Source organism: Manis pentadactyla, chromosome 12 (genome assembly GCF_030020395.1).
Source record: "Manis pentadactyla isolate mManPen7 chromosome 12, mManPen7.hap1, whole genome shotgun sequence".
Taxonomy (NCBI): domain Eukaryota; kingdom Metazoa; phylum Chordata; class Mammalia; order Pholidota; family Manidae; genus Manis; species Manis pentadactyla.
The window spans coordinates 86867089-86893051 of record NC_080030.1 but is presented as its reverse complement, the minus strand read 5'-3'; the positions used below and the strand labels follow the sequence as shown (position 1 = coordinate 86893051).

Below are 25963 nucleotides of genomic sequence, written 5' to 3'. Positions count from 1 at the left end.
TTGCTTCATTGTCTAAAAGTAGTTCACAAATTAGTCCCAATTTTTTTGCCTTTTTAAATAAATACATTTGTGGAAACACTTAGTAGCATCTTCTAATTGCTAATGTTCTATCTTTAATGTGTTTTAAGAATAGCTTTGTCTAATATCAACAAAATAGATGGGCTATTTCTAGAGGTTTTTTTTCTCATTATGATGCAGCTCCCTCCAGTGGGTTTCAAATATTCTTGAGCATCCCCAAGTTTTCCCATTAAATTTTTTTTTTTTAGTTAACATTAGACAGTAGTATGAATTTTGTTTGTTAAAAATAGAAAGGAAAGAATATAATCTTCAAGTTCCATTCAGAGTTAACAGAATTTTGTGTTCTTCTGCCTGAGTTACATAAGTTAATCTTTCTATTGCTTTGCTTTCTTTTTTTAATCATTTATGACTTTGGATGCATTTTAGTTGTCATTTGTGTGTATGTGTGTGTGTGTGTATCTTTCATTCAAAGTACCATTTTTGAGGTTGGCCACAGCTGACAAAATGGGCCTAAATTATCTTCTCATCAATCTCATATATAATTTACAGTTTCAGTGAGGCTTGGAGGTTGGGCTTTATGGATAAATAAATGTGTCATAAAGTAACTTTTATATGTTTTTTAGTCCTGTCAGCCCTCCTGTCATGGATCTCAGAACCATCATGCAAATTGAAGAAAACAGACAAAAATGTGGAGCTACACCAAAGACAAATTTGGGGTTGGTTAAAAAAATCATAAAAAGGGAAAGACCATGTTGTGTTACAGTTCTGCCCAAAAGAAATGGAAAGTCCTGCTAGACCTGTCCCATTAAAGTTAGTTATAAGCTCTTTTCCAGGTAATATAGCCTCCATAACATTTTTAGCATATATTTATGGGTTGATAGTCTAGCTCTGTGGAGCAGATTACACACAAGACATTCACCTCTAAAGTGACCATTGTGCAAGTGTAATATAAGTGTATTAGTAGGAAGGCTTTTAAGTAGCTATTATTTGATCATTGATGGTATAAACCGATATTGTCACTTTTGACACTTGTAGTGATTTTGATCCACTAATAACATATCAAGTAAACAGCAATATAATTATCTGTAACCTTCATTAAGCAGAAATTAGTGCTGATTGCTTTGATTTCTAGGGGAATGATTTCTCAAGAAATTAAACTTCAGAATCAGTGAAACTAATTGGTTTAATTTTACTTAATTTCTAGCAAAATGATTTCTCATGGAGTTAAACTTTCTCAAAAACAACGAAAAATGATTGCAATGACTACCAAAGAGAGTAATTCAGGAACGAAAAGCATGGAAACAGCTTTAACCAATCCTTCAAAAACACCCAAACCAGCGAATGCATGGTATGCTCAAATTTTTTTTTAAATAAGCATAGATCTGTACGTTAGCTTTTTTTTAGATCTTTTATTTATTTTTATTTATTTATTTTGGTATCATTAATATACAATTACATGAGCAACTTTGTGGTTACTAGACTCCCCCCATTATCAAGTCCTAACCACATACACCATTACAGTCACTGTCCATCAGCATAGTAAGATGCTATAGAATCACTACTTGTCTTCTCTGTGCTATACTGCCTTTCCATGCCCCCATGCTGCATTATGTGTGCTAATCATAATGCCCCTTAGTCCCCTTCTCCTTCCCTCCTTTCCCACCCACCCCCCTAGTCCCTTTCCCTTTGGCAACTGTTAGTCCATTCTTGGGTTCTGTGAGTCTGCTGCTGTTTTGTTTCTTTAGTTTTTGCTTTGTTCTTATGATCCACAGGTGAGTGAAGTCATTTGATACTTGTCTTTCTCCACCTGGCTTATTTCACTGAGCATAATACCCTCTAGCTCCATCCATGTTGTTGCAAATAGTAGGATTTGTTTTCTTCTTATGGCTGAATAATACTCCATTGTGTATATGTACCACACCTTCTTTATCCATTCATCTACCAATGGACACTTAGGTTGCTTCCACTTCTTGGCTATTGTAAATAGTGCTGTGATAAACATAGGGGTGCATATGTCTTTTTGAGACTGGGAAACTGCATTCTTAGGGTAAATTCCTCGGAGTGGAATTCCTGGGTCAAATGGTGTTTCTATTTTTAGTTTTTTGAGGAACCTCCATACTGCTTTCCACAGTGGTTGAACTAGTTTACATTCCCACCAGCAGTGTAGGAGGGTTCCCGTTTCTCTGCATCCTCACCAGCATCTGTTGTTCCTATTCTTTTCTATGTTGGCCATCCTAACTGGCGTGAGATGATATCTCATTGTGGTTTTAATTTGCATTTCCCTGATAATTAGCACTGTGGAGCATCTTTTCATGTACCTGTTATCCATCTGAATTTCTTCTTTGGGGAATTGTCTGTTCATATCCTCCGCCCATTTTTTAATTGCGTTATTTGCCTTTTGGGTGTTGAGGCGTGTGAGTTCTTTATATATTTTGGATGTTAACGCCTAGTCAGATATGTCATTTACAAATATATTCTCCCATACTATAGGATGCCTTTTTGTTCTGCTGATAGTGTCCTTTGCTGTACAGAAGCTTTTTAGCATGGTGTAGTCCCATTTGTTCATTTTTTATTTTGTTTCCCTTGCCTGAGGAGATGCATTCAGGAAAAAGTTGCTCATGTTTATATTCAAGAGATTTTTTTGCCTATGTTTTCTTCCAAGAGTTTTATGGTTTCATGACTTGCATTCAGGTCTTTGATCCATTTTGAGTTTACTTTTGTGTATGGGTTTAGACAATAATCCAGTTTCATTCTCTTGCATAAAGCTGTTCAGTTTTGCCAACACCAGCTGTTGAAGAGGCTGTCATTTCCCCATTGTATGTCCATGGCTCCTTTATCATATATTAATTGACCATATATCCTTGGGTTTATATCTAGGCTCTCTAGTCTGTTCCATTGGTCTATGGATCTGTTCTTGTGCCAGTACCAAATTGTCTTGATTACTGTGGCTTTATAGTAGAGGTTGAAGTCAGGGTGCATAATTCCCCCTCTTTATTCTTCATTCTCAGGATTGCTTTGGCTATTTGGAGTCTTTTGTGGTTCCATGTGAATTTTAGAATGATTTACTTTGGTTTGTTGAAGAATGCTGTTGGTATTTTGATAGGGATTACATAAAGCATTGATTGCTTTAGGCAGGATGGCCATTTTGACAATATTAATTCTTCCTATCCCTGAGCACGGGATGTGTTTCCATTTATTGGTATCTTCTTTAATTTCTCTCATGAGTGTCTTGTAGTTTTCAGAGTATAGGTCTTTCACTTCCTTGGTTAGGTTTCTTCCTAGGTATTTTATTCTTTTTGATGTAGTTGTGAATGGAATTGTTTTCCTGATTTCTCTTTCTGCTAGTTCATTGTTAGTGTATAGGAATGCCACAGATTTCTGTGTATTAATTTTGTATCACACAACTTTACTGAATTTAGATATTAGATCTAGTAGTTTTGGAGTGGATTCTTTAGGGTTTTTCATGTACAATATCATGTCATCTACAAACAGGGACAGTTTGACTTCTTCCTTGCCAAACTGGATGCCTTTTATTTCTTTGTGTTGTCTCATTGCCATGGCTAGGACCTCTAGAACTATGTTGAGTAAACGTGGGGAGAGTGGGCATCCTTGTCTTGTTCCCAATCTTAAAGGAAAAGCGTTCAGCTTCTTGCTGTTAAGTACGATGTTGGCTGTGGGTTTGTCATATATGGCCTTTAGTATGTGGAGGTACTTGCCCTCTGTACCCATTTTGTTGAGAGTTTTTATCATGATTAGATGTTGAATTTTGTCAAATGCTTTTTCAGCATCTATGGAGATGATCATGTGGTTTTTGTCCTTTTTGTTGATATGGAGGATGATGTCGATGGATATTCGAATGTTGTGCCATCCTTGCATCCCTGGGATGACTTCCACTTGATCATGGTGGATGATCTTTTTGATGTATTTTTGAATTCGTTTTGCTAATATTTTGTTAAGTATTTTTGCATCTATGTTCATTAGGGATATTGGTCTGTAGTTTTCTTTTTTTGTGGTATCTTTGCCTGGTTTTGTTATTAGAGTGATGTTGGCCTCGTAGAATGAGTTTGGGAGTATTCCCTCCTCTTCTACTTTTTGGAAAACTTTAAGAAGGGTGGCTGTTAGGTCTTCATTAAATGTTTGATAAAATTCAGCAATGAAACCTTCTGGTCCAAGTATTTTGTTCTTAGGTAGTTTTTTGATTACCAATTCCATTTCTTTGCTGGTAATTGGTCTATTCAGATATTCTGTTTCTTCCTGGGTCAGCCTTGGAAGGTTGTATTTTTCTAGAAAGTTGTTCATTTCTTCTAGGTTATCCAGTTTGTTAGCATATAATTTTTTACAATATTCTCTCATAATTCTTTGTATTTCTGTTGTGGCTGTAGGGATTTTTCCTTTCTCATTTCTGATTCTGTTTATGTGTGTAGACTCTCTTTTTTTCTTGATACGTCTGGTGGCTAGGGGTTTATTTTGTTTATTTTCTCAAAAAAGCAGCTTCTGCTTTCATTGGTTCTTTCTATTGTTTTATTTTTCTCGATTTTATTTATTTCTACTCTAATCTTTATTATGTCCCTCCTTCTACTGACTTTGGGCCTCATTTGTTCTTCCTTTTCTAGTTCCGTTAATTGTGAGTTTAGAATGTTCATTTGGGATTGTTCTTCTTTCCTGAGGTAGGCCTGTATTGCAATATGCTTTGTACATTAGCTTTTAAGGTACTTCTTGGCTTCTGATTTTTTCCCCCCTGTCTTTTAAAGTATTTCATTCCCCTCTTTGCTTTTAAGTTAAAAATTAGACCTTTGGAATAAAGACTTTGTGTTTTGATGTGTACATCATGGTTTTTAAAAAATGTTTCATACGTAGATGCAGTTTCTTCTTGGTATTCTAATTAGTGTCTTGCTAAAGCAGTTTAATGGAGTAGCTATTTTTTTGTTTTTTGTAAGAAATTAATTATATTAAAAAATTTTATAAAAGCAAACAGTTTTTTTTAATCACCCTTTTTTTTGTCCTTCTGTATGTATCATGAATATCTTTATATTGTTATAGTAATAACTTGTCATTGTCAGTTCTTTAAGCAGGGCTCTTTACTTGCCATTGTATTATATAATTTTTCTCCATTAGAATTTACCTATAATGGCAGAAGTAATGGGAATAATCTCCAAAGAGATCAAATGGCAATTTTGAGATGTGTGAAATAGGTTGAACTTCCTGCTGCCCTCCCGTCCTCCCTTGTGTTTGTAGCTTGTATCATAATACCTGGAAACCAGTTCTAGAGGGGAAGTCGGTGTCGGTATCTAGAGGGTTCTGTGGAGCACCTAGAGGGGGGCAAGAAGGAGAACAGCAGAACTCTGTTTTATTTGCAAGGATTAGAGAGAATTTTGGAGGCTACTCTTGGTTAGGGGAATCCATTCATTGCTTCTAATGCCACATTTTTCTGTTTGTAATAGGGAAGGAATATTTTTCCCAATTAAAATATAAATTATTTTGAAGAGAGTGGCAACTCATTTTATTTTGAGTGCCAACACTGGGACTAAATCATTGTCTATCAGAACCACTTGTAGATCTGAAACATGATCACAGAAAAAGGACATAAAACAAGAGGTGAGAAAACTTAGGTCAAAAAGAAGAGAGAATGTATTTAGGAGAATGTTTTAGTTCATAAGTATTTGTACATGCAAGGCTATGTACTGGACTGGTTTGGTCTCTATAGGGCTTACAGGGTAGCTATTACAATGCTGAGCTGTATTTTCCCTAAACAAAAATATGGAAAAGACCAAAAAGAGTTCTTGGATCAGCTCTCAAGATGCTAAATACATTGTAGTTTGAGAGAATCAACTAAGCACCTGTGGAAGCTTTGGGCTTAGTAATACAGTTTTAGCCATGTCATCTACCTATTTCCTTATCTAAAAACAAAAAGTAAATAAACAAAAAAAGGGTAAAAAAATGATCACTCAAACTAGGGAAGCCAAATAAAGGACAACTGAATGAATATCTGGGTTCAGAATCTATTTCAAACATTGGAGTTCTTTTCAACCCCAATAACAAAAATTGTTTTTAAATCAAATTAATACACAAACATACTTTAAAAACCTAATAGCATGGTAGTATATTCTAAGGGTTTTTAAATGAAAGACAACTGTTTCCTGCCTCAAACCTTCTCTTCTATAACTGGTTAATTAAAAGTCTAAACAGTCATATCATGAGTAAGATTATATTTCCTTTTTTTATTTTCTGTTTTTCCTAGAATTTACTCATTCCCTCAGTTTTTCCCTTTCTGCCTATATACTTATCACTAATTTTTCCCTGATGTTTCACCATATTGAAAAGAGCTGTCAGTTTTGTTGGGAAGCATCTTCCTTAAAGTTCTGTATTCTCTGGTCTGACCTGGGTCTTTTCCAGGCCTGCTGAGTATCTGTGACCTTGAGACTTCTCTTAACTGTCATCCTGGGAATTCCCTTTGCTTCCCTCAGAAGTTTGATTCCCAGTGTCCTAGAATGTTTTTTTTTTTTCTTGGTTTACTTGTTTTGATGTATAATAACTCCAGTAATTTTCTGATAAAGTACGTTTAAGACATAAGTTTTTGGAGCTCTTATACTTATGAAAATATTTTTATTTTCTCCATTCTTGATTGATAGATGGGAACAGAATGCTAAGCTAGAAATAATTTATAGAATTTTCCCTTTTTCTTTCTCGTTATTGGGAAGTTTAATAGCATTCCAACTCCTAACTCTTTACGTTACCAGTTTCATCTCCTACCCTCCCATTTTTTTTCCTGTAAACTTAAAGGGTCTTTTCTTAAATTCCAGTGCTCTGAAATTTCATGGTGGTGTGCCTTGATGTGGGCCTTCTATGATACATTGTGCTGGGTGCTTAATGGGCTCTTTTAACTTAGGGAATGTCATGTCTTTAAGTTTTAAGAATATCTTACGTATTATTACTTTGCTATTTCTTTGTCTCTAGAGTTCACATTAGTTAGATACTATTCTTCCTGGACTTCTCTATTGTTCACATATTTGCCTTCATATTCTACTATGTGGAACATTTCCCAGACTTTATCTTACAACCCTTCTACTGATTGTTTTTCCCTGTTTGCTGATAGAGCCTTTTTTATATATCCTACTCAACTGTTAAAGATACCTGTACTCAATATACTTTTTGCTCTTTAGTATATACCCAACAGAAGTATGCATAGATATATGCACCAGACAGCATGTATCAGAATGTTCATTATCATCATTTGTAAAAGCCAAAAACTAGAAACAACCTAAATATCTATAGCAATAAATGATAAATTATGGTTTATTTTTTATAGAATACTATACAACGATGAAAAATGATTTATGACTAATCTCATCAATATGATGAGTTCTAATTGGAAAGTTTATAACAATATAGGCCCACCTCAAGAAAGAAGAAAATCCTCAAACAATCTAACTTTACACCTCAAGAAAGCAGAAAAAGAACAAAGCCCAAGCCCAAAGGAAATAATAAAGATCAGAGTGGAAATAAATTAAATGGAAACTAAAAAAATCAATAAACCAAGAGCTGGTTTCCTGAAAAGATAAACAAAATTGATAAACCTGTGGCCAGATTCATCAAGAAAAAAAAAGAGAGAAAACTCAAATAAAATCAGAAATGAAACAAATTACAACTGAGACCACAAAAAAATGCAAAAGATTATAATACACTACTACGAAGAACTATAGGCCAACAAATTGGACAGCCTAGAAGAAGTAGATAAATCCCTAGAAATATGGCAGTTTCCAAAGTGAATCAGGAAGAAATAGAAAATCTGAATAAACCTACTACTACTGCTACAAACCTACAAACCTACTACTAATGAAATTGAATTGTTAATGAAAAATTCCATCAAACAGAAGTCCAGGACCAGAAGCTTCACAGGATACAATTCTACCAAACATTTAAAGAAGGACACTATAAATCCTCAAACTATTCAAAAAATAATAGGAGAGGAAGGAATATCTCCAAATTCATTCTATAAAGCCAGCATTACCCTGAGACCAAAACAACAGAAGACACAACAACAAAAAAGAAAACTACAGATGAATATCCCTGATGAACATAGATGCAAAAATACTCAACAGAATATTAGTAAACTGAATATAAAAATACATTACAAGGATCACTCACCACTATCAAATGGCATTTATTTTAGGGATGCAAAGATGGTTCAGTATCTTCAAATCAATGAAAGTGATTTTCCATATTAACTAAATGAAGGTTAAAATCATATCATTTCAATAGATACATAAAAAACATTTGATAAAATTCATTTATGATAAATGCTCTCAACAAAGTGGGTATACAGGGAACATAATAAAAGCTATGAATGATAAAACCCACAGCTAATATCATACTCGGTAATGAAAAGCTGAAAGCTTTTCCCCTAAACTAGAAACAAGACAAGTATGTCCATTCTCACCACTTTTATTCAGCATAGTATTCAAAGTCCTAGCAACAGCAATAAGGCAGGATAAAGAAAAGACATTCAAATTGGAAAAGAAGTAAACCTGTCACTGCAGATGGCATGATACTAAGTACTGAAAACCCTAAAGTCTCTACTAGAAGCTATTAGAATAAATTAATTTAGTGAAATTTCAGGATACCAAATTAACATAAAGAAATCTGTCATGTTTCTAATAATGAACTAGCAGAGAAAGAAATTAAGAAAGCCCTTTATAATATGCATCAAAAAGAATAAAATGCCTAGAAATAAATGTAACCAAGGAGTTAAAAGATATGTACACTGAAAAGTGTGAAACATTGATGAAAGAAACTGAAGACAATACAAATGAAAGATTTACCATGCTCATGGATTAGAAGAATTAATATTGCTAGCATGTCTATATTATCAAAGCAATCTATGGATTCAATTCAATACCTATTGAAATACCAGTAGTAGTTTTCACAGAACTAAAACAAATAATCCTAAAATTTTTATGGAATCAAAAAGTCCGCAAACAACCAAAGCAATCTTGAGAACAAATGAAGCCAGAGACGTACCTCAATCCCAGGCTTCAAACTTAGTTGACCCTTGAGCAACATGAGGGTTAGGGGTGCTAACCCCCTGTGCAGTCAAAAATCTGAGTATTACTTTTGACTCCCTCAAACTTAACTACTAATAGCATACTATTGACTAGAAGCTTTACCCCTAACACATATTTTGTATATTTTCTGTATTTTATAGTGTACTGTTACATAAAGTAAGTAGAGAAGAGAAAATATTATTAACAAAATCATAAAGAAAAATACATTTCTAGTACTGTAGAGTATTGGACCTGTACAGTTCCAGTTCAGGTTGAAGGGTCAACTGTATGTCACAAAGTACAGTAAACAATGTACTGCACAGAAATAAACACATAGATCAACAAAACAGAATAGAGGGTCCAAAAGTCCATACTTAAACGGTGAATTGATCTATGACAAAACAAAGAAGAATGTGCAGTGAGGAAAATACAATGTCTTCAATAATTGGTGTTGGGAAAACTGAACCACTTTCTTACATTGTACACACATGAAAAAAAAAACCCACTTCAAAATGGATTAAAGACCTAAATGTAAGATCTGAAACCATAAAACTAAAAAAAAAAAAAAGCAAACTCTTGGACAGCCTTTGCAGTATTCTTCTGGATCTGTTTCTTTAGGCAAGGGAAACAAAAGTGAAAAAAAGTAACTGGGACTACATCAAGCTAAGCTTTTGGTACAGCAAAGGAAACCATTATCAAAATGAAAAAGTAACCTACTGCGTGAAAGAAGATATTTGCAAATGATATAGTCAATATAGGGTTAATATCCAAAATATATTAAAAACTCATACAACTTAGCACCCAAAAAACTAACCATCTGTTTAAAAAATTGGGCAGAGGACCTGAAGAAACATTTTCCAGAGACATACAGATGGCCAATAGACACGTGAAAAGATGCTCCATTTTCTCTTCATCAGGGAAATGCATATCAAAACCACAATGAGATACCACCTCATACCAGTCAGAATGGCTAGTGTCAACAAGGCAGGTGTGGCAAAGAAGTGGAGAAAGGGAACCCTCCTGCGCTGTTGGTGGGAATGAAAGTTGGTGCAGGCATTATGGAGAACAATATGGACATTCCTCAAAATATTAAAAATAGAAATATGACCTAGCAATTCTACTTCTGGGTATTTATCCAAAGAAAATGAAAACACTAATTTGAAAAGATATATGCACCCGTTTGTTACAGCACTATTTACAGTAGCCAAGACATGCAAGCAGCCTAAGTCTCCATCAGTAGATGAATGGATAAAGATGTACATATACACAATGGAATATTACTCAGTCATAGAAAAGAGTGAAATCTTGCCATTTTTGACAACATGGATGGACCTAGAGGGTATTAGGCTAAGTGAAATAAGAGAAAGACAAATACTATACGATTTGACTTATATGTGGAATCTAAAAAACAAATGAGCAACCAAACAAAATAGCAAACTTATGAATACAGAGAACAGTCTGGTGATTGCCAGAGGGCAGAGTGGTGGGGGATGGGTGAAATCCGTGAAGGAGATTAAGAGGTACAAACTTAGTACTAAAATAAGTCATGAGGATGAAAAGTAGAACATTGGGAATATAGACAATATTATTGTAATTATGTATGGTGACATGGTAATTACATTTGTCATGGTCAGCATTTCGTAATGGATATATGTAATTGTTGAATCATTACATCTGAAACTCATTTAGTATGTCAACTATACTTCAGTTTAAAAAAGAAAAAAAGCTAGTGTGTTGTAGAGTCAAGATTTGAACCCAAGCAGCAGTCTACAACAGCGTGCATGCCTAATCCTGCAAATTCTTTTTACATTCTTGATTGTAAAATAAAACACTGATGTCGAATTAAAGGATTCTATACCTTGAATATCTGAGTATAAAATCTTTGGAAGCTAAATAGTCTGTATCAGTGATTTGTAACTTTTTGCCTACTTTTTTTTGTGGATTTTACTGTAAAATACATTTTATTCTTAACTGATTCTCTAGGCATTACACCTATGCTGGGTATGATTTATTTTGTGTGTATTTGATTAGTTAGCTCACCTTTACTTACTATATTTTATCCATGTTAAATTAGTTTAACTTTTTATTGAAACATACACTTTGAAGACAGTTATCATAAGTATATAGTTTGAATTTTCACAAACTGAACACATCTGCGGAATCAGCACTCAAATCAAGTGACATTACCAAGCATCTCAGAATCTCTCTCCTGATACCCTTCCATTCTTCCTCCACGTCACCAAACCACTATCCTGATGTCTGTCATCCATGGGTTAATTTCTCCTTTTTTATATATATATTTAAAAGAAGCATACAATGAATCTTGCTTCTTTTAGTCAATATTATATTTATGAAATTAATTCATGTTTTAACCAGTGCTTTCTAATATTCCATTGTATAAATATATCACATTTATTTATTAAATTCCTTTTGGCATTTGAATAGATTCATTGGATAACTATTAGGATTAGTGATGCTATGGATATTCTAGTTTATGTCTTTGGTGAATATATATTTGCATTTCTTTTGGGCATATAACTAGGAATAGAATCACTGGATCATAGGATATGCATATGTTCATTTTTAATAGATACTACTAAATATTCATCTAGCAGTATTTAAGAGTTAAACTTTTCCCACCTCCCTACCAAAACTTGGCATTTTTCATCTTAGTCATTTGGGAAGGAATGCAGATTTCATTCTATACTGTTTTTTTGAAATAACTTCATTGAGGTATAATTTACACATAGTAAAAGCACTAATTTCAAGTGTATATAGTTGGAGTTTTGACAAATGTATGTACCTATGTAAGCAGTACCCCAGTAAAGATTAAAAAGTTTTTCCATCATCCCGGTACCATTTCTCAATCAATCCCCATGCACCATCCATGCCCCAGGTCACCATTGATGACGTTTCTGTCACTGATTAAGTTTTGCCTGTTCTTGAGCTTCATATAAATGGCATATGGTCTGTTTTGTATGTAGCTTCCTTCATTCAGCGTAAAATTTTGGGGCTTCCGTGTTGTTTCATGTATCGATAATTTGTTATTACTGAGAATATAGGTTGTTTTCCAGTTAATTTTCATGGAAAATGTTATTTATATACAAGTCTTAATAGGCATATGGTTTTATTTCACTTGAGTAAATAATAATGTGTACAATTGCTGGGTCATGTTAAATGAATGCTTTACTTTGTAAGAAAAGCACCAGTTTTTCTAAATTGTCATATCATTTTGCAGCAATGTTAAGAATTCCCATTTTTCCACATTCTTTCCAACACTTGGTAGAGTTAATCTTTTTAATTTTAGCAATTCTGGTGTGGTTTATGTTGCATTTTTCAGGGGCTTATTAGCCATTTCCATACTTTTGGAATGTCCCTTCAGATCTTTCGCCTCTTATTGGGCTGTTTATTTTCATAATATAAAATTGTAAGAGTGTTGTATTCTAGGTATAAGACCTCTGTTAGATACAGGCTTTATGAATATTTTCTTCCACTTTGTAGTTTCAGGTTTAATTTCCTTAACATTGTGTTTTGAGAAGTTTTAAATTTTGATAAAATCCATTACATCAGGTATTCTTTTTTTTTCCCTAAGTTTTTAGGCTTAGCTGGGTTATCACTTAGGTGGATGCTTCTGGCTCAAGGTCTCCTATGTAGCTATAACCAAGGTTCAGCCAGGACTCTACTCTATTCAAACTCAACTTGGAGATGATCATTTTTCAAGCTCACTCATATGGATATAGAATTCTGGATTGACTGTTTTCCCCATCTTTCATCATATTAAAGATGTTGTTGCACTGTCTTTGGGCTTTCTTCATTTCTTATTAGAAACCAGTGTTTTCATACTGTTTTGTATTTCTGTGGATACATTCAAGATCTTGTTTTTTTATCTTTGGTTTTTAATGATTTGCTCATTATTTGCCTGAATGTGGTTTTCTTTGTATCTCTTTGGGGCTTGCTGAAATTGTTGAATTTTTTAATTCATGTCTTCCACCAAATTTGGGGAATGCTTGGCCATTGTTTCTTAAAGTATTTTTGTCTGCCATATCTCTGTCTTCTATTTCTAGGACTCCAAGTACACTTATGGTAGTAGACATTTTAATGTTATGCAATAAATCACCATGGTTGACTTACATTTTTTCAGTCTTCTCTCTGTTCTTCAAATTCAAAACATTCTATTGATTTATCTTCAAGTTTACTGACACTCTTTCAATCTGCTGTACCATCTAGTGAATTTTGTTTTTTAAATATTGTACTAAAAGTTCTTGAATTTCTATTTTGTTCTTTTCAGTTTCTTTTCTTCTGCTGAGCTTATTCTTTAATTCTGAATATATTTTGTTGTTGCTACCTGAGGCATGGTCATAATAGCTGTTTTTAATATCATTGCTAATTTCAAATCTGGGTTAACTCCAGTGTTGGTCTCCACTGATTTTTCTAATCATGTAGTTTTGATAACTTCACAGCAAGAATCCAATGTCACATTAAAAACTGTAATTATGTAATATTATTGTGAAATCTTTGCTATACATTCTCTGCATTGTTCCCTTGTGACTTCTAGCAGCAGCCTTTTAAAAAAGTGGATGTTATGTCATCTCTGTTTTCTCTTATAGGGCATCTTCTCTACATTCAGTTTCATCCAAGTCATTCCAAGATTTCATAGAAGAGAAAAAGTCAATTATTGGCCATAATTCAGGAGATCATGTCAAAAAAATTTGTTTTAAAGGAATAGAAAATTCCCAGCCTTCAAAAGTTGTAAGGTAATAAAATAAACTTGTACATTTTGTACTTTAAAATGTTCTGTGGTGGCTTTACATCCTTAAATAATCTTTAAAAGCTTATGAGGCAGTTACTATCTGTCAATGTGGAAAGCCGTCACAGAATCATTGACTGCATTCTCCGTGCGGCACTGCTGCCCCCTAACCGCACTAGGGAGGCTGAGTGCTCAGGCAGGACGGGCATCTGCTGAGCCACTGTATTGTCTGTTTGCAACCAACATAAGATTGTATATCAATGGTAGTTCGATTAAAAAAAAAAAAAAAAATAAGACAGGAGGGCAGAGTGAGAGGAAAAAGTTGTGAGGGAGGCAGAGAGGGAGTAATGCTATCACAAAAAAGGGGCCAAGTCAGGTATGCAAGTGGCCTCTAGAAGCTAGAAAAGGTGAGGAGATCTCCCCTTAAGCCTCCAGAAGAAACCAGCCTGCTGACCTCTGACTTTAGCATGTGAGACTGACTGTGGGCTTCTTACCTCCAGAACTGTAAGATAATAAATTGGTGGTATTTAAAAAAAAGAAAAAAAATACTTACGAGGCAGAATTTTATGCATTCTCTTATATTCAAATTTAACATGTCTATTCAGAAGTGTCCTCACACTCCTTTGTAATTCCTTCCTCTCTTCCTCATCCTGCTCCCCATGGCAGCTGCTGATCCACTTATGTCAATATAGACTAGCTTGTATGTCCTAGGGTTTTATATCGGTGGAATCATTTAGTATGTACTTAAAAATAAAAGTCTGTTTTACTCAGCATGTTTTTGATTCATGCAAGTTATGTGTATCACTAGTTTAATTCCATTCTATTGCTGATTTATGCATTATATGTATATAAAACAATCTGCTTATCTGTATCTGTTGATGAACATTTGGGTATTTCCAATTTTTCTCCAGCTGTTTTCGATACTGTTTTTTAAAGTCAAATGTATTTTAAAAAGATGTTTCATATTTTAAATGCTTACAAGAAACATGAAAATCTAAACATAATTTAAAAACAATGTTTTAATATAAATAGCTTCCCTGCCATAGTATGTAAATTCTCTTTTTATGTTGTTCAGAAGGGAACATTCTTGGGGCATTAGATAAGCCAGTGTTGAAAGAAAAAAGTTAATTGACTAAATGGCAATTTTTAAAAAAATTTCTGCTAGTATGACATCTCCTGGAGATATTAATTCCTAATGTTTCAGACAAAATAAAAATGTAATATAGTGTCAGTTGTGACTATATTAATATTTTGTTTTACATAATGATAAACACTTTTTCGTTGGTTTTCCAACTTTTTTTTCCTTTACCCCTCTTTAGAAACGAAATTTTATGTCAATTTCAACATATCAAACAATAATATAAACTACTCTGATTGATGTGAGGAGAGGCGTCTGGTAACCACACTAGTTTAACCTTAGCTGCTAGTAAGCAGCTCTTGAGGAACTGTTACATTCTTCTAAGAACATTGGCAGCTTCTGTTTAGATGAAGTGTTGAAACATATTTTTATTTTTGATATTGTGACTGTCGTAGTATAGATATGTACATAATGGGACCAAAGTTCTTCAGGCATTTCCTTAGTATATACAGAAAATCAGAGATCAGAAAGGATCTGAAGAAGTCATCTGGTCTATCTCCTAACTTCAAATACTTCAGACAGTGGAATGCTATTTAAAAAAAATCTTAAATGTTATTCTAACATATAAAACAAACCTTTTTTATGTAATGTATACTTATGAAAAAGTGAGAACATTAAGGCCGTTTTTATAGGCTCATCAATACAAAATTGGATGCGATGTAAGACCATTTGTAACCTTAAAATTGACAAATATATATCAATTACCTGCTCTATATCAGACATTACACTAGGTGCCAAAGTTTACACAAATAATTAAAATGTACAAAACATTAGGAAGAGGAAGTATATTAACCTGAGTACTCAGTTTCTTTCTACATTTTGTTTTGTCTAATATTAAGGAAATCCTGATTGAAATAAGTACTGATAATGATTTTTTAAAAATCAACTCTCAGCGTCCTCTAAATGAATAGCCTGGCAATATCAGTTAACATGCTAGTGATGTTCAATGTATTAAAAGTATTTGAATGTACATTGTTTTTTATTCATTTCAAAAAATGTATTTTAGAGAAACTAAGAAATATCAACAAATGTTTGTTGAATATTTTATGATACAATGTAAAGAACCGAACCTAAATAATTTAAAACTATTGAGCATCTTGTAAGTAGTTTTCTTAAAGACGTTGAGGGAAGGGAATTTTATTCCATTGCTAAGTGGCATGTAATCTCTTAGTGTGGTTAAACTCTTACAGTAAAAATAATGTTTATGTCCAACTACATTTGAGCCACTTGGTAAGTGGCATACAACTCATACATACTTAATATATATTTCATAAGTGTGTCTGTTATATACATAAGTATATCAAAAACAAATGTTTTAAAATAGTTAATATGTATACATCTCTCATTAGTTGGTTTTTCTATTCCAGATAAATTTTTTTAATTAGAAAAAAAAGTTTTAATTGGTTATTTGTATCCTCTGTAATGACCCTTCATCTATTATAATCTTTTTATAAATTTAATATAATAGTCCTTTTTGATATAAGAAAGACATTAAGAATATTATGTTCTGTACAGTTGCATTTTGAGCGTTGTTTTATTAACCACGCTTTTAAATAGTAAGACATGTAATTTATTTTCCTTCTGTGAGACATGCATTTCTGTCTCTATTTGTATTCATCTTATCCTTCTTTCTTATTTTTCAATAGAAGAGTTACACCTTCTATTTTAGGCTAGTATTTATGCCTGTGCTTGTATCTTAAACCCTTTCCACTTCAGAAGCCTTTACCTATTAATTAGCCCTCTCTTTTCTTGTGGATATTCAACCTTTAACTTTTACGTAGATTATTCCCACCTAATTTTGAATGTGCTCACGTCTCTCTCATGTAGTCTGGGGGATAATCTTTCACTCAGCCTCCACACTTTTTTCTGGCAATCGTCCTGTCATTACCAATTCCCTACTCCCTTCACAGCCAGATTTCTTAAAAGAGCTGTCAGCTCCCACTCACTTCTTAATCCACGTTGGCTTCTAGTCCCATTACTAAACTGAAACAGTTCAGGCTGAGTTCAGCAGTGACCTCCATATTGCCAACACCATGGAGTTTTTATATGATTCATTGTACTTGAAGTTCAATTACAGGTCATCTTATTTTACTTTACATTCTTTCTATGCTATTTCATGAGCCTTTATGATCAGCTAGTTAAAGGCAATACACTATAAAGACTCAAAACTTTATATTGCTGGCCCACATCTGTCATCTGAGCTTCAAACCTAGTTATCCAACTATCTTCTTGATATCTCCACCCTATTTGATGTTTAGGAACACTGTGAACTTTATGTCCAAAACCAATCTTAATGCTTTCCTCATAACCGTCTCATAAAACCAAAATAAAAAATACAGACAAAACATAAAACAGCTCATTCTTCTTTCTGATTTTTCTTCCTTTGTAAGTGGCATTTGCAAGTCTTTGACATATCCATCTTCCAGACCGATATCCATCTGTCATGAGGGCATGCCAGTTTTGTCTCTTAAATATTTCTCAAATCCATATACTGAACTTTATCTCCCTGCCATCTCCCTCTTTCAGATTGTGGTCTTTCACCTGGGCAACCTAAGTAGCCTCCTAATTGGTCTTGCTATAGCCTTTCTTCCTTTCCTCCAATATATTAAGCCAGTGTGTTATTTTTAAAATGCAGATCTTACTGCTCTTAGGATAAAAACTAGATTTCTTACATGGTCTTCAAAGCCTACATAGTGTGGATCCTGCCAAGCTCCTTATCTTTTAACATGATCTCTATATTCTTGCCAACCTAACCTCTCTTGTTTTCCCAAATGCATTTCCTTCTTGCCACCTTTCCACCCTTTGACTGGTTAAGACTGACTCTTCTTTTCAATCTCTATGCAGTTACATTCTTTGGAGAAGTCTGACTTCCCTTATTGGTCAGCTTCATGTTAGGTGTTCTTATAACATTTCTTATTCATCACACTTTCCACATAATGTGCTTATTATTAGTGTGATTCTTTGTTTAATGTTTTCTACTGCAAGTATTTTAATGTCTATATATTCAACTATACGTTCATTAAGCGCAAGGAAGATTGATCTCTTTGCTCAACACTGAATCACCAAAGCTTAGAATGTTTCCTAGCGTGTAGTTAAGTGCTCAGTAACACTTGGTGAATGATGGGATGAATACATGAAAACTGTAGCTCTTTTTTAAGTAGCATTTTTTTTCTAATGTAGTGATTTATGTTATATGCCTTTGATGTACACATTTCAAGGTGTGAACATTAAGTTCATTTGTGAAATATTTACATTTTAAATATTAACACTACACATTGAAGTTTTCTTACTTGCATAACTACTTTTGTGAAATTCTTAAAATATTAAGGATCTGTGGTTTCATAGTTGATCACTAGAGTGTGCTATAACATCAGGGCTCTTAATTATGAAAAGTGGCATGTGCTATTATACTGCTTTGGAAATTTGAAAGGAGTTTATGATAGTATCATGATTCACAGCTGTGTGTTATCAAACCATTGAGAAAGAAAACAACTTGAGTCTCATTTTTTAATTTCATCATAGAAATGATATAATCAATGAGTGGGTTTTTTTTTAAGAAAATAATAAAACAGATAAAGGAAAATACTAAAAACAAAACAAAATAGCAGTAGACTCATAGATACTGTGAAGTGACTGTTGTTACCATTGAGGAGGTGTTGGAGTGGGTGGTTGGCAAGGGTGAGGGGGATAAAAGGACCCAAAAATTCTCAGTCATAATATAAATTGGTCATGAGGATAGTAGTACAACATAGAGACTATAATCAGTGATTCTGTAACCTCTTTCTATGTTGACAGATAGTAACCACACTAGTAGGGGTGAGGATTTAATAATATGGGTAACTGTTGGACCACTGTTACATACTTGAAACCAACATAAGATGCTTCAATAAAACAAAAAAGAAAGTAATCTGAAGTGTGAAAATGTAGTATAATCTGTAATGTCAAACAAATAATTTAGGACTCTACATTTTTATAACTATTATGCAGTTACAAAATGATATTTGCACTCAGTTTTTTAATAAATTGGAGAATAGCTGATGTCATAATATGCTGGAAACAATTTCCTCTAAAATTGTATGTAGACTATATTAAAACTTTTTAAAAGACATGGATAAAAGAGAAATATAATGAAATGTTAATATATCCAAAAAAAATTCACCAAATTATGGAATACCTAATATATGCACAATATTCTGCTAGCCTATCTCTTGAGTATACATAAAAATGTAATGTAAATATCCAGCTTTAAATGTGTTTGAAATCTAGTTGATAGATCTAAATATGCACACACAGGAGTTAAGTGAAAGAAGAATGAAATTACAGTTTTACAATAGAATGTAACAGTATTAAAGAAGTCACAAAGCAATATATGATTAAAAGCCACATGAGTAGTTCAGAGAAGGAAAAAAAGACCATGGGTTAGAATTGTCAGGAAAAACTTCATTGAGGAAGAAGGGTTTGAATATTAGTTCATAGACACTTCTTATTCAATCCCAAGTATTTGATCATTATATTTATGGCCGTATGAATAATATTAGAAAAAATATTGATGTATATTTTATTTTGAATACATATTTTGTCGTACTCTCTAGAGCAGAGGAAGTAGAAATTACAGCAAGAAAACAGGAATGCTTATGGTCCTTTAGGAACCTGGGATGGCAGGGTTGGGGGGTTCATCTCAGGAAATTCCACAAATCATACATTCTTGTTTTAATTGTGGAAAATGTTATTTTTTTCCCCCAAGGGTAGGGAAACCTAAGAATGGCAATGTTATTTGAGGATGTTCAAATGTAGAAAAGAGGGATTTGTACAATTTCCACTTGTTTGTTATTTATATGTTCTTTTTCATTTTCATGTGTTCTATTTTCCTTTCACTTAAATACTTCCTTATGTAATTCTGGGCACAAAATGTGATCTTGTGTTTCTTATTAGTCAGAAAAACTACTTGTGAGACAGAATCGTTATATCAAGTTCTAATCTTATATAAAAATCTTTGTAATTAAGCTAATACAAAATTCTTTTTAAAAATAAAAAGTTAGCTATATGAGCAAAAAGTAGTTCTTAGTCTAAATTTGGCAAGATTAATGTTCTTCAGTTTGAACAAAAATGCAAGAAAATTTAGCCAAGCTGTTTGTGTTGTTCTTACTTTCAGAGGCTAAATTTCATACGGTCTTTTGGTATGTCTGTTTCTGGTAAATACTTATTTCTGATTCTATGGTGTTAGTAATACTAATTTTTTATCTGAGAGCTTAGAATATTTTTGGTATTTGTTTAGTCATAGTTCTGTTTTATTTAACAATTTTGTTTTATTTTAAGATGAAATTTTGACAGACTTAGTTATTTGGGTAAATTTATAATTAATGAGGTCTATTGAAAAATCACTAGTGGAAAGAATTTGGGGATTGTAATCTTATGAAAGAGATTTTGAGTTTCAATCTGATGCTTACAATAGCCCTCTGTGAACCTTGCTGGCCCTTACTTTCATCAGGTATAAAATGAGAACAGTAATTAATCATATAGGTTTATTGTAAGGCTTATATCAGATAATATATATGAAAATACTTTATTAAATGTTACATAGACAAAATGATATACGCTTAAGCTCTGATTGCTTAACTTTGATTTACAGGGACTAAATATAAAAACTTGAGTCGTAATATTCAAGTTTGTTAGCCAATGACATGCCATATTTGAAGACAGATTGTAGTTGCTTCTTCTTACTTAAAAATTAAATAATAATTCGTTCTACATTATTTTTTGCATTTCTTTGATAAGTGTGAAAATACTAGCTGATCCTAACACCAGGATTATTTTTGAGGACCACTTTAGTCATTATCTGTGTCTATTCTTTGTTATGCTTTAATGTTCGAAAAGGCCTCTAATATCCAGCCTTGGACAGACCTTAGGACCATACAAGGAACTTAACTCATGAAATTTGCATTTATTTTCTGTCTAAAGTTACTATCTATTCCATCAGAATGTAGAATTTTTTTCCATATATTATATTTTACAATCATTCTAGCCTGTATTCTCACCTTCTCATAATATTTATCTCAACAGCTTTCTTGCCTATCTCCCTGGCTTCATTTTTCTCTTGGCTGGAAGTTTTTTTGTTTTTGTTTTTACTTCATCCTGGAGACTTATTTTGTAATAAATAAGGTCATAGGTCAGGTATCCAGCAGGTTTCAAGTCATAGAAGTTCATGAAAACTAAGAATCCTATAACTACCTATTTTCCTTTTATTTTGTATGGCAGTACCTAACATCCAGAAGAAAAATGTTATCAGTAATTCAAAGGAATAAAGAACTTTTAAAAAAACACATGCTTTTAATTTTATCATATACTTAGAATTCTTTGGCTTTCCTTGGCTTTCCGCTTCAGTTATTCTCTAATTTTTTACAAACAACTAGTCCAGGTGTTCTGCTGCACATTGAGATATAGATGAATGAAACAGAATTCTGTACCTTGAAAGACTAGCCTAGCAGTTAAGATAGACATGTAAATAATAATAACAGTGTATGAAACTCTGTAACAGCAGTTGAAATGCCGTTGAAGCAGAGGAAAGGTGATATTTGAGCCAGTCTTTAAATAATGAGGAGGCATTTATAGTGGAATGTATTCTGTACTAAGGAGAATAGTAGAAATAAAATCTGCTTTATGATAATAGAAAACTCACTGCACTCTGAATGAAAAAGATGTGGATTTAAGTTCCACCTCTACCACTTAGCCAACCTGTGAATCAGGCAAATTATATAAAGTTCTTTGAGTCTTAATTCTATAATCAGTAAAATGAAAATAATATATACTTTTTTTCACACAGTATTGCAAAGATTAAATGAGATGACATACATGAAAATACTCTTCAATAAATTTGCGCACAAATAGGTCTAAATGTTTTGGTTTTCAAGGCTTTTCATACTCAGACCCTACTGTTACATTTTTATTTTATTTCCCTTTAATCTCTTCTAAACTCCTAATTCAGTCTTTATGTTTATTGAAGAGAACAGTCTACCTTAAATCACCAAAACCGTTACCATTCCGTGTATTTCTATAACCAAAACCCTATCTCAGTGCCATTCTCCTCAGCTTTAACCTTAGTGAAGCCTGTGGTATATACCCTCCTCATTATATTAATTTAGCCTGTCAATCTGTAGTACTGTGTGCATATTGGTACAGAAAACAATTATAGTGCTCTCACATTGTTAAAAAAAATTTTTAATCTCTCCTACCAGAGTTTTTTAAGGGGAGAGGGACTAAGTTTTAATCAGTCTGATTTTCAGCACTGTTGTGCTACACATACCCTATCAGTGTGAGTAACTGAAGCAGGAAGTCAAAAGTAGAGGCTCTGACTTTTCACTCTCTGACTTGCTGTTGTTAAACCCATCTAGACCTAAATTTTTCTCATTGCTGAAAGAGGGCATTGAATTAATACAGATAATTTCTAGGTATCTTTCTGGTTCTGTTCCACAGTTAAGCCAGTCTTTCTAGTCTCTTGAATTTTTTCCCATATAGGAAAGCTTCCTACCCACCTCATCATCCTACACCTCTTCTACTGTCTTCTGAATGAGGCACTTTGAAATCTTTTTGTTTTTTATAGTTCTTATAGTCAGTAAATGTCAGTGTGTTAGATACTGACTTAAAATTCTTTTCTGTAGTATTATTTTATATGTTGTTTCCTCATATAGTTTGTGAGTTCTTAGAACATAGAGATCATGTCTTGTATTTCTAATCTATAATTCCTAGCTTATCAAAGTACTTACTATATTAGTCACTATCTGCTAAATTTGGCTGCTAATTATCTGGTATCTTTATATTTTTAAAGTGCTGCTAATTTGTCATTTCTGTTTATAAAATATTAATGCAATACAGTCTTCACAAAGTTGTATTTCCTAATGTGTTTGGTAACAATAATTGGGTACATGAATCAGTATTAGAAGAAATCAACCATTTGTTGCAAAGATCTTCCCCTATGGTATTTTATACAGAAGATTTTATAACTACCTATGGATTTTTTTTTGTTCACTTACAACTTTAAAGGTAAGTCTGATGGCATACTTTAATTTGTATCCTGAGGCAGGAGCCTACAATTCCTCCTCTATTCCTATTAATAAGCACTTTCACTACTGTTACTAGAAACTTTAGTCTCCAGTTTTGGTATTTGTTTTGCAGATGCTTCACTCATGGTACCTTAGGACCAGAAGCCAACCATACTTCAGATTTACCACATCTAGACAGTCCCAAGTAAGGTTAATTGATTAGCTCTGGGGCCTCCAGAGCAAGGCTGTTGTTGAGAACTGAAAGAGGATATTAAAAAATTGAGAATATTATGATATTGAATAGAATTTATAGTCTGAATACTGTCTACTCCATGGTTTGAATAAACCTTTCTGTCTAGGTATATTTCTTCTGCTCCATCTCACTTTTTGGTGTTTTTCAAAGTTTTCTCTATAACACTAAATAAAATAATGTTTTCCTTTCTTCTATTTTTTCACTCATCATTCTGTACATAGAAATGTAAAAGCTTCCAACCCCCTTTATATTATTGTAGGTCACTGGGAAAAAGTATAACACTATTAGAGCATTTCAGAAGAGATTTTTTCTGTAATGTTTGGGAAGATGAATGAAAAATCATTATTACTGTTCTTTTCAGTCCCTGGCTGTCGTCATTGAGTGCTTCATCCATGGTGGCCCCAGTCACTTTTGCATCTATTGTAGAAGAAGAACTACAACAGGAAGCAGCTCTTATCAGAAGTCGAGAAAAACCCTTGGCTTTGATTCAGGTATGTAACATGCCTAGATGGTTTTAATTTTAGGGAAGAACTACACTACATTTGATTTTTAGATCCTGATGAAAGTTATGTTTGCTTTGTGCATATATTTATCACATTAAAATGTAAATGCAATATAAAACTTATTTGAGACATTTAGCAATAATTCAAAAGTAATAAATTGAGATAAAAGTAGTATTTTTAGCACTGGTGATACTTTGGACTATTTTAGTTTTTAAAAGTGATCAGTAGAGAATTTGGCATTATCTAGTGCTATACCTGGCTTCTGTATCAGTAAGAGTTCTTAGTTTGTAAGCAACAGACACCTCTGGTTACCTTAAGGAGAAGAGAGTTTATTAGAGGGATGTTAAAATTCTACAGACTTAGCTGAAAGACCAGAGAGCCATGTTTGGAAACAGACAAGACCCATAGTTACCCTAGAAAACTTAGAAGTAAGAATTTGAACACTTATACAATAGAAAATGTCTCACAGAATGAAGCTGTTGGAATGAATGGATTCCAACTGTTTTCACTTTCTGTTTTCCTTCTTTTCAAGATTAAAATTGAAAGGAGGGTGGGTATTTATTATATTGCAGGACTGAAGTCTTCTCCTTATCAATGGGATAATAGGATAACTGAATTAATTTGCTATCTTGTATCCAAAGAAAGTGATATCCCATAAAAGCAAATGAGAAAGCTAATATAATCCTGCGTAGTTATAATTAGGAAAGTAAAGCAAGCCTTCCTTTTTTTCCCTCCCCGCTTTCAGATTGAGGAGCATGCGATACAGGATTTATTGGTTTTCTATGAGGCATTTGGCAACCCTGATGAGTTTGTCATTGTTGAAAGGACATCGCAGGGACCACTGGCAGTACCTCTGTGGAATAAGCATGGATGCTAGTGCATTTGGAGTTGAGATGCATTTTTCATAAATCATCTTGGTTATAAAGACATTGTGGAAAAGAGTTCTTAATTACATGGGTAAAAGGTCATTCTAGGTAGAATGAGAATCTAATTTCTTTACAACAGTTTAAGCATATAATGTTTGTATGATTGAAAAGAAATTCCTTAGAATTGTGATTTTAGTAACTTAGGTAAAAATGTGTGAGAGGAAAACTTACTAGGTTAAATTTAAATAGAATTATTTCTTCTGCATAGTCTCAAAAGGAAAACGAGTGATCAAAGTATGAAATTTAAGAGTGGTACATTAAAAATAACTTCCCATTTGAGAATTTGGGACAATAATATAGATGATTTTTTGCCAAATATCTGTTGTAATTCTTTTTTAATATAACATTGATGAGCTTAAGATCATCAGACATTACTTCTGATCTGTTAATGGCCAAGATTTTACATTTGCTACAATAGTTTATTCCTCCATTCTTGTGTCTTTTTTCATTAGGCTATGAATATTCTAGGTCTGTTTAAAGCTTGAAATGCTCATATGTCATATTTCAGTTTCAACAGCACATTCTCCATTTTGCACTTAACTGTGGAGTACAGTGGAAAAGAAATATGAACACTATTTTGAACACTTGTCTAAGATAATAGTTCCTTTATAAGAACTGGAGTCATTGTGGTTTGTTTTTTTTTTGGTGGAGAGAGACTTTATAAAAGCCTGATAATGAGAGAATCAGTTTCTTAAAACATTAAATTTTTCAAAAACAAATGCTTAATTATTCATACAAGAATTGAGTAGTTTGGAAAAAAGTTGGGTAATAGTTGCCTTTATAATATTATATAATCAGAAGTTTTCTGAGTGGGTTATATGACTAGACGTAAACACTTTTCTTCACATAATGCTGTTTGGTTTGTTTTTGAATGGTTTAGTTTTTTAAAAACATGGTAAATCTGTGCTGTAATACTTAGACAAACTGGGAAGGTAAATGTTCTAGTTTCTGAGACACAAGCCTAGAGGAACATAGAGGCAGTTCACTGCAATACTAACTCAGTGTGTGAAGGTTAGCTCTACCTAAACGCAGCAAACTTGTAAGCATATGTTCAATAAAAATCTTGGTCCATTTCACTGCTAATGTGTGTTTGCTATCTTGTACTAAATTGACATCTATTATTACTAATTATTCCTCCTGATATACTGTCCTGTAGCCAGTATTTGTTTAAATAGATGCTGTATCCTTTCTTTGACTGCTTAAGGTCAGTATTCTTCAAATGCACCTGTGAAAAGTTTTATATTATGTGTGTTTGACTAAGTTGAGAAGAAATGAATTTGATAATGTTTTATTGATGTGGT

The 25963-nt window shown here is 33.1% G+C and overlaps 1 protein-coding gene across 8 annotated transcripts in view; it reads left to right on the top strand.

Moving 5' to 3' along the window:
* The window catches only part of IBTK (inhibitor of Bruton tyrosine kinase), an 88757-nt gene extending 63012 nt beyond the window's left edge, over nt 1-25745 (top strand). For 7 of the 8 annotated variants that reach the window (XM_057489380.1, XM_057489381.1, XM_036918795.2 and 4 more), the window contains 6 exons: nt 642-734; nt 1223-1366; nt 13667-13813; nt 23114-23185; nt 23595-23724; nt 24482-25745. In XM_057489380.1, the coding sequence (XP_057345363.1) occupies nt 642-734; nt 1223-1366; nt 13667-13813; nt 23114-23185; nt 23595-23724; nt 24482-24613 (718 nt within the window). In that variant the 3' untranslated portion in view covers nt 24614-25745. The remainder of the gene's footprint in view (nt 1-641; nt 735-1222; nt 1367-13666; nt 13814-23113; nt 23186-23594; nt 23725-24481) is intronic. The other variant, XM_036918794.2, reaches the window with a different exon arrangement.
* The last annotated feature ends 218 nt before the right edge of the window (nt 25746-25963 follow it).